The following is an 8,751-nucleotide window of genomic DNA, read 5'->3' as shown; positions in this document are numbered from 1 at the left end:
CTGTTGCTGAGCTGATGCGAAAACAATGCAAAGGAACCCTGATTTTTGGTACAATTCAATAGGCAGCTATCTCATGATTGACCACAGGATGGCAGCAAAATCATCACCCATGGCTTCCACAGCGAATAGTACTACAGAGTTCTTGCTAAATTGACAGTTCCTTCTCATTTTTCATTTTTAAACAGCTTCACCTTCAAAAGCCATATAAACACTTAACTGAAGTGAGTTTCTATGGGGGGAATCCTATGGTGAAGTCTGCCAGGATGAGCAGCTGAGGAGATAGCAGATCTCTGGATCAGCCAGCTGATTCCTGGTTCAGTGGGGTTCAACTAGGGTTAAGTTCCCAACCCTGGCTCAGCCACAGGTACTCTGCTTGCTCATTCGGACTTAGCTGGCTGAGCCAATGCTGGTGTAAATCCCCCAAAGGGTTGGGGGAGAGACCAGAGAGTGGGGATTTGGGCTGGATCTTAGGCCCATTTGGCTCATTCACATTACCTGGCAAACAATCTTAAATAATAGTTAGTTTCCCAAAGACCACTAACTGAAATCCCGGTGGTAGTTAATTTTGAACCATAAATTTATCTTAAATATATCCATACAAAACATTTCAAAAAGAATGGACAGAATACCCAATGTTTGTTTGCTTTTTAATCAGTTTTTATTCAACCCATGCTGTACCCAACACTTATGAAGAACCCTTCTCATTGACTCCTTGACCTCTCGGTTCCTCAGACTGTAGATGAGAGGGTTCACCAAAGGTGTAAGAATAGTGTAACCCATAGAAAAGACTTTGTTCAAGTCTACCAGGTCTTTGGTTTCTGGCAACATGTACACAATTATGAGTGTCCCATAAAAAATGGTCACAACAGTCAGGTGAGAAGAACATGTCGAGAAGGTCTTTTGTTTTCCTGCAACAGATGAAATTCTCACAATTTTAGAAATGATGCAGATATAAGAAGTCAATGTTAGAAGAAAAGGAGGAAGAGTGAACGCAGAACACAGAAGGAATATTAGTGTAAAAATAAGTTGTGCATTACTGCAGGAGAGTTTTAGAATAGTATAAGAGTCACAGAAGAAATGGTTGAGTATGTTGGGGCCACAGAAAGTTAATTGTGACATAAACAATGTTACTATGGCACTGGCAAGAAAGCCATTGAACCAAGATCCACAAGCCAGACGTCGACAGACCGTTCTATTCATAAGTACTGCATATTGCAAGGGTTTGCATATTGCTAAGTAACGGTCATAAGACATTGCAGAGAGAAGATAGCATTCAGTGCCAGCCAAGCCACCAAAGAAGAAATATTGTATGATGCAACCCTTAAAAGGAATGATTTTATTGCCAGAAAGGAAACTGGCCAGCATCCTGGGCAGGATGGTTGAACTATAGCAAACCTCTAGGCATGACAAGTTCCCTAAGAAGAAATACATGGGGGTGTGAAGACGTCGATCAGCTACAACCAGTACAATGATGAGAATGTTTCCAGCCATGGTCACAATGTAGATTAAAAGGAAGAACAGGAAGAGGGGAATCTGCAGATCCCGGAGATCTCCGAATCCAAGAAGAATAAATTCTGCAACCTCTGTTTGGTTTTTCATTTCCATATCTCTCATAATATTACCTAGGGAAACAGTATGTGCAAAGAGAATTCAAAAATAATTACAAATCTATATGCTTAAAGTAGTTGCACTTAGTTGCCACTGAAATAAATGGGACTAAAGGTGAGCCTTGTCTAAGTTGTTCCAGTGATTTCAGTAGGCCCTTAGTTGAACCAAGTCAGGATCCAATCAATTCTTTGCCCCCATTTCATTCATTTCAAATACAGAGAGAAGTTATGAACTATCATTTTCAGATAGTTTAGATGTATTGTTCCACATCATCACAGTGTTGTTGATGGTCTAAGAATTTTATATAATTAATATTTGATGGACTCATTAGAGTAAGTGTGATTGTGCTCTGAATATATTTCACCCAAGCCGCAGTTTCTGCAGCATTCCTGCAGTGTTTACCTACAGCAGACATAGAAATGATTGACATCATGGTGAACACAGACAGACAAAAACCAACTGTACTCTGCCAGGTCTCTGAAAAAGCCTTTAGTTTTCAGTCGCATGCATGCTGTAGATCAGAAAGCATTGATAGGATGACATTTGTATTCTTCCTCTCCCACAAACAAACAAACAAAAACAAATGAAAACCTTTATGTCTGTGGAAGATGCCATAAATTAAATTAAATATGTTTAGGAACTAATGGCTGGTCTCTCTCTGCCTTTTTCTCCTACACACGTTATTCCCACTGCCCAGAGGTTTATGGGCCTCTGCAGGTGATGTTATTGCCTGGCTTTCACTCTTTCCTTCCTATATTCTATACCATCTGTATTAAAGCTATATATCATGCATAAGATGCCTCCGTCTTGGTAGCCCCCTTTAATATGGGTTGAATCCTGAGAAGCTTAATCAGTCTGGGGAAACATCTCTGGATCCAACCGTAATAATACTAAAATACTAATACTAGCACTGCTAATAATTTATTTATACCCCACCTATCTGGCTGGGTTTCCCCAGCCCCTCTGGGTGGCTTTCAGCAAAACACAAAAACACAATGCAACATCGAATATTAAAAACCTCCCAATGCAGGGCTGCCTTCAAATGTCTCTTAAAAGTTGTGTAGTTCTGTATCTCCTTGACATCTGACAGGAGGACATTCCACAGGGAGGGCACCACTGCCGAGAAGACCCTCTGCCTGGTTCCCTGTAACTTCCCTTCCCATAGTGAAGGAACCACCAGAAGACCCTTGGAGGTGGACCTCAGCTATTTGAATATCTGATGCACCTTACAATTTGAAAATCTGAAGCTCCATTATCCAGGCAAGACATGGCTTTCTTTTCTGCTCTGGGTCATTATATAAAACATTCACTGAAATAGGAAAACCTTTACCTTAAACAGGTCTACTGTTGATGTATTTTTATTCCTTCACTAAAAGGGAGTGAACAATCAATGCCAACTGTCTTCCTTTCCCATACACATCTCTGATGTCACCTCATTCAACCAAATATGATGTTATGGACTTCTGTTGTCCTGGTACTGTTCTTATCCTCAGCTAACTTCCCATTGCTTCACTTATTGTTGCACTAATTCCCATCTGGATTAATTACTTGTCCTCTCATGAGAAACAGTCTGTTCTTTTAGCAGATCAGTAAAGGGTCTTTTAATACTGCAGTGGGTAGAATACTGCTGAGAGAAAGTTGGTGAGAAACTAGTTTCCAAGGATTGCTATTTCCAGTGTACCTAGAACTGTCAGTTCTATCATATTGTAGCTGTAATGATCTCAGGCAGACAAGCAAGCCCCAATAAGAAGTAATGACTCTCTGGCAGTTTTATGCACGTTTATTTACAAAAACAACACATCTAGAGCACAGCTTCTCGCCTGCTCGCATTGATGATAGTTGGTCAGTCTGAACTCAGCCATTTCCATAGCAGAAAGAAAGCCAAATTTCTGCCCTTCTCCTCTTGCCCTTCCATTGTCATCTGATCTTATCCAGTCTCCTAGAACGGGGGCTGAGAGGCTGGCCTTGCCCCTCACAACTTTCATCTGACACAGTCTCAGTCCTCTGCTTATCTGCTGATTGCCTAGCAACGCTCTGGCTGCCTCCCAACTCTCCCACTTCATGATAGCTAACAGTGTCTTCTTCGGGAAGGGGGGTCAAACTGCCCCTTCTCGGCTCTGTCAGCCAGCTCTCATCTGCAGAGTCTTTCTCTCTCTCACTTAGCTCAACTTCTGAGTCTGACTCCTCCCCTGTGCTCTGGTGAGCCACATTCCTGACAATAGCAGCATTTCAAGTGCAAGGAAGAAAGCGAGTGTGGGGAAAAGTATAAGGAAGAAAGAGGATATAGCCATTGTGGGAAACCTTTTCACTATGAAGGGTCATTAATGCAGGGGGGAACTCAATAGGACACAACACAGCTGATGGTATGGGAAGCCAGAGCTGAAGGTGGATGGAGTCAGAGCCAAAAGTGGTTGCTCTCTCTAGGATTGCAGGACTGTATGGATCTCTCTCTGTCACCCCATATCTTCAAGCAGCATAGGCTGATGGCTGCAAACGTACATTGAATAGTGAGTTCTTGTTCCCAGAAAGTTTCCCGGTCATGTTGAAAATGTAGGGAGAGGTGGATGTGCCATTCCCAGAGGTCTCCAAATCCAAGAAAGATGAATACTGTTTGGTTTTTCATTTTTTGTTCACAGTTGTGTTATTTAGGGAACTAGTGGCAACAGGTGTAAGATGGATCCTTTACCCTTCTGTCTTTTCCTCTACACATGAGGAAAAGCTACTTGAGGATACTTGATAGATGGGTTAAGTCTCACCTCCCTGGTGGAATAAGAGAGTGCTAAACAGCATTTTCTGGGCTGCTGATGGAACATTTTTTTCTTTAATATTCATGACATGCAAAGGTGCATGTGTATTGTGGGGGGTGGGGTGGTTTGTAATGATGGCTGCTAGTCTGGACTTCTTACATGGTTCATTTCTATGGATCGTGGCATTAGTGTAGCTGACATAAGTTTAATAAGTAACTTATGAACTATTTGTAAGCCTGGTACATCTCCTATCTCATACATTACTTGAAAGAGGTACTAACATTCTGATCGTAAAAGTTGCAGAAAAGATTAGAGCACTAATCTTTGTATTTACCAGGAAGATTCAGTTATGCATTCCTGCGAGCTGAACCGGACTTCAAAAAGCAGCACATATGTATCCTTTCTTTCTTTCCTAACCTTTCCCAATTGTCCTATGCTTTCTAGACATTGGTCCAATCATTTTTGCCTTTGCCCTGCCACTTTCCCCCTGAAAACCTACTCTTTAGCATTAAATCGGAACAAACAGCAATCCACAGAAAACCTAAATTGCCATTTGTTCCAATTCAGTGGTGGGGCAAATGGAGGTGTGGATGAGCCCTGAGTCCTGTATGCCCTATAGGACTTAGAAGTCTTTGTATATGCATATTACTCACTGACTCCATTTCTCCAAGTCTCATTTGGAAGGGTTGGGAGCAACAAGTGATTGTGTTTGTATGAGGGCAGTTGAAACCTTAGTCCTATTTGTAGGACACAGAACTAACATCTATTTCAAATTCTGCTAGACTGACAAATTCATCTCAAAATTTAAAGGAAGTGAGAAATCTTTTATCATCTTTTAGGGCAGGGGAAGGGAATTCATGACCTACCAACCACATGCAGCCCACCAATTCCCAGGAGTTACACCCACATTACCCAATTGCTCACGGACAGTGAGGAAAAGATCACTGTTCCCATATGGTGAATAGAAGCAGGCGCTCTGGGTTCCACCCAACATTGGGTGGGGGCCAGGCAGCCTGTATGTGATGTCACACAACGGGAGGAGGCCCACACAATAGTTATGCACTGTACTGAAGAGTGGCACAGTATGCTCAAAGGCTTACCTGGGAGTAAACCCCATTAGTAGACATGCATATCCTCCAACATTTCCAGGCCAGAAACTGGGCTGTGTGTCTTCTGGGCAGTGCTCCTGGGCAAGTGAAGTGACCCACGTGAAACCGTAACCCCCCAAAAACACTTTTGTGGGGTGAGATCTCTGTGGGCAAAATGGCCACTGCACTTTTGCACAAAAAATGGTATGTTCTGGTTTTTCTGGGACAGTTGATGGTATGGGCATAGTTAAGATTCAGGCAGATGGAGGCTTCACCCCAACCCCACAGAGTCCTTGAAGGGATGAAGCATATCTGCTTTAAGAGCCAATATGAAAGGAAACAATGATGATATTATTATGGAAAGACTAGGACTGTGCACAGCATCCTTAGCTCCAATCTAGGAGACATCAGGTTGTCCCACAGTTAGGGTGCCATTACTGAAATTACTGGGATTTCAGTGGTGGAATTGATTGGATTTTCCAAAAAAAAGTGGCTCAGCCACTTTGGGAATTTTATATATATATATATATATATATAGAGAGAGAGAGAGATACAGTGGTACCTCAGGTTAAGTACTTAATTCGTTCCGGAGGTCTGTTCTTAATCTGAAACTGTTCTTAACCTGAAGCACCACTTTAGCTAAAGGTGCCTCCTGCTTCTGCCGCGCCTCCAGAGCACGATTTCTGTTCTCATCCTGAAGCAAAGTTCTTAACCTGAAGCACTATTTCTGGGTTAGCAGAGTCTGTAACCTGAAGCGTATGTAACCTGAAGCGTATGTAACCCGAGGTACCACTGTATATATATATAGAAAAAGCTCAACAATTGTGTCTGGATTTTCACTTCTTGAAATATGGCAACCCTACCCACCGTGTGGGTCAATCTGTGGACCATCACTCCTCCCCCTCAGTATCCATTCCTGAAGAAGTTTGGGAGTGGGGCTCATGTTTAATTAAGGGTTTAAAACTCTAATTAAATATATAGATGGGGGAGAAATGGAGGAAGATCTTGCATGGGGGTGATGACCCACAAGGAGCAGGGGCAATTCTCTTTACCACCCTCATGCTGATATATCACTCTCTTCTGTCAACAGGTGTTGAGAGGGGAGAGAGATCCTGGGAGTGGGAAACGGCATCAGGTAGTAATGGGACTGCTCCAATATTCCGCATGAAAATAGGGACATTCTATTTGCTTTAGCCCAAAGGAAGTTATTGCAGTTGAAGGGAAAGTGCCATACTCCCCTTGGAAAATCTTGCATCCTTAAGTGCCTTTCCTTTCCCCACATATAAAAGGATCATTATCATAAATGTCTGGGGACACTTTCAACTTCATGATGCAGGATATAAACAATTCTATATAAATAGTCACCTTATTTTGGACTAATGCAGACCTTGGTATCCATGAAACAGAACTCTTTCAAAGAGGAAGAGAGAGGTAAGCAAATCGTTGTTAGAAGAAACTCTAAAGGCGGCGGGGGGGAACGGGAGCATTTTTCAAAATGTGATAATGAAATAGTTATTTCCAGATAAAACTAGCAACATGTTTTTGATAAGGTCAAAAAATAAAGATAGACCCCATTATAGATGGATTCAGCGGAGGGGACACCCTAATTTTAAACATATATTATTCAGCATGTGATCTACCACTTAGAAATATTATCTTATATGACTTGTAAAAAATGTTGTGGTTTATCCTTCCTCCTAAAACAAATGCTCCTGTTCACAATTCCATCTAAACATTCTCTCTAAGCAGGGAATTCCACTATCCACCCCCTATCCATGTTCCATTTTTCTTTTCAAACTGCTGCTGTACATTTCATAGCTATAAATTTTGTCAGTACCTAGCAAGCTGTTTTGTGTTTTTGGAAGAAAATTCTTCAAGAGTTGTTTGTTTGTTTGTTTGTTTGTTTGTTTGTTTAATACCTATTTGTACTCAAGTAACCCTCTGGATTTCTTCAAGCATGCTTCTTTCTTATTTCTCATTGCTCCCATTGGGTTTACAATCCTATTGGTGCCAGAATGTTGTGGAACAGCATCTCCTTTCTGCTCCAGCCATCATGGCCAAGGATTAGGGATAATGAAAATTATAGTCAAACAACAGTTCTCCATCACTGAGTGAAACATCTTGCTGAAAATCTGAAGCCTACTTTCTTAAGTGTAATTCTTTAACATTTTGCAAGAAACATTCACAGAAACCATTAAAATGGTTAAATTAGGTATTGTTCATATAAGAATTCTACTTATTGTGCAGGTAGTTTAGGTGAATGTGAGTCTCTTTCTTTGCTTTTTTCTTTGAAACAATGAAGACATGAACTGTATTATTCTGTCCCCTCCCTCCTCAGATTCAGCGCACATGGCAAAGAAAGTATCGCAAAATCAAACAAGAGTTTTTGAATTCATACTCTTGGGATTTGGGGATCTACCTAAACTACAAGTTCTTCTTTTCCTGCCGTTCTTGGTGATCTACGTGGTGGCCATGGCTGGGAACCTTCTCATTGTTGTGTTGGTTGTGACCTATCGACATCTTCACACTCCCATGTACTTCTTCCTGGGAAACCTTTCCTTCTTGGAATGTTGCTATAGTTCAACAATTCTGCCTAAAATGTTGTCAAGCATCCTGGCTGGGGGGGGAAGTATATCTATAAAAGCCTGTTTTTTACAATTTTTCATCTTTTCTTCTCTGGCTGGAACTGAATGCTATCTCCTAGCCATGATGTCTTATGACAGGTACTTAGCCATTTGTAAACCACTCGATTATGTTGTTCTTATGAATGGCAGAGTGAGCTTCCAATTATCTGTTGTGTCTTGGGCTAGTGGATTTTTTGTTGGCACAATTTTAACTTCATCAGCGTCATGGCTATCTTTTTGTGGCCCCAATGAAATTGATGATTATTTTTGTGATGTTAGCTCTAATGTAAGGGATATTTCTTGTAGTGACACAACTTTCTTTGAACTATCAGCCTTTGTATTTACTTGTGTGTTCACATTACCTCCCTTTCTCCTCACCATATCATCCTATGGCTTCATCATAGCCACCATCCTCAGAATCCCATCCACAACTGGGAGACAAAAGGCCTTCTCCACCTGTTCCTCTCACCTCACAGTGGTTGCCTTGTATTATGGAACTCTGATGCTTGTCTATATGCTCCCTCGGTCAAAAGACTTAAAACACATAAAGAAAGTCTTCTCTCTCTTCTATACAGTCTTGACCCCCATGATCAATCCCCTCATATATAGCCTGAGAAACACAGAAGTGAAAGAGGCCATGAAAAAGGGTTTCAGAGGGTTTATATTCTACATCACACCATGATA

At 41.4% G+C, this 8,751-nt stretch overlaps 2 protein-coding genes across 2 annotated transcripts; one reads left to right on the top strand and one right to left on the bottom strand.

Moving 5' to 3' along the window:
• Positions 1–651: 651 nt before the first annotated feature.
• Positions 652–1,614, bottom strand: LOC309517240 (olfactory receptor 5B21-like; the record flags this gene model as incomplete). The annotated part of the gene is made up of 1 exon (XM_082196380.1): positions 652–1,614. The coding sequence occupies one exon, from the start codon at positions 1,612–1,614 to the stop codon at positions 652–654; it is 963 nt and encodes a 320-aa protein (XP_082052506.1).
• A 6,178-nt stretch (positions 1,615–7,792) lies between these two features.
• Positions 7,793–8,749, top strand: LOC309516604 (olfactory receptor 10A3-like; the record flags this gene model as incomplete). The annotated part of the gene is made up of 1 exon (XM_082195364.1): positions 7,793–8,749. The coding sequence occupies one exon, from the start codon at positions 7,793–7,795 to the stop codon at positions 8,747–8,749; it is 957 nt and encodes a 318-aa protein (XP_082051490.1).
• Positions 8,750–8,751: the final 2 nt, after the last annotated feature.

The sequence above is a fragment of the Podarcis vaucheri genome (genome assembly GCF_965113315.1).
Source record: "Podarcis vaucheri genome assembly, chromosome: 13".
NCBI lineage: Eukaryota > Metazoa > Chordata > Lepidosauria > Squamata > Lacertidae > Podarcis > Podarcis vaucheri.
The sequence above is the reverse complement of the archived record's forward strand: the minus strand, read 5'-3'. Positions and strand labels throughout refer to the sequence as shown.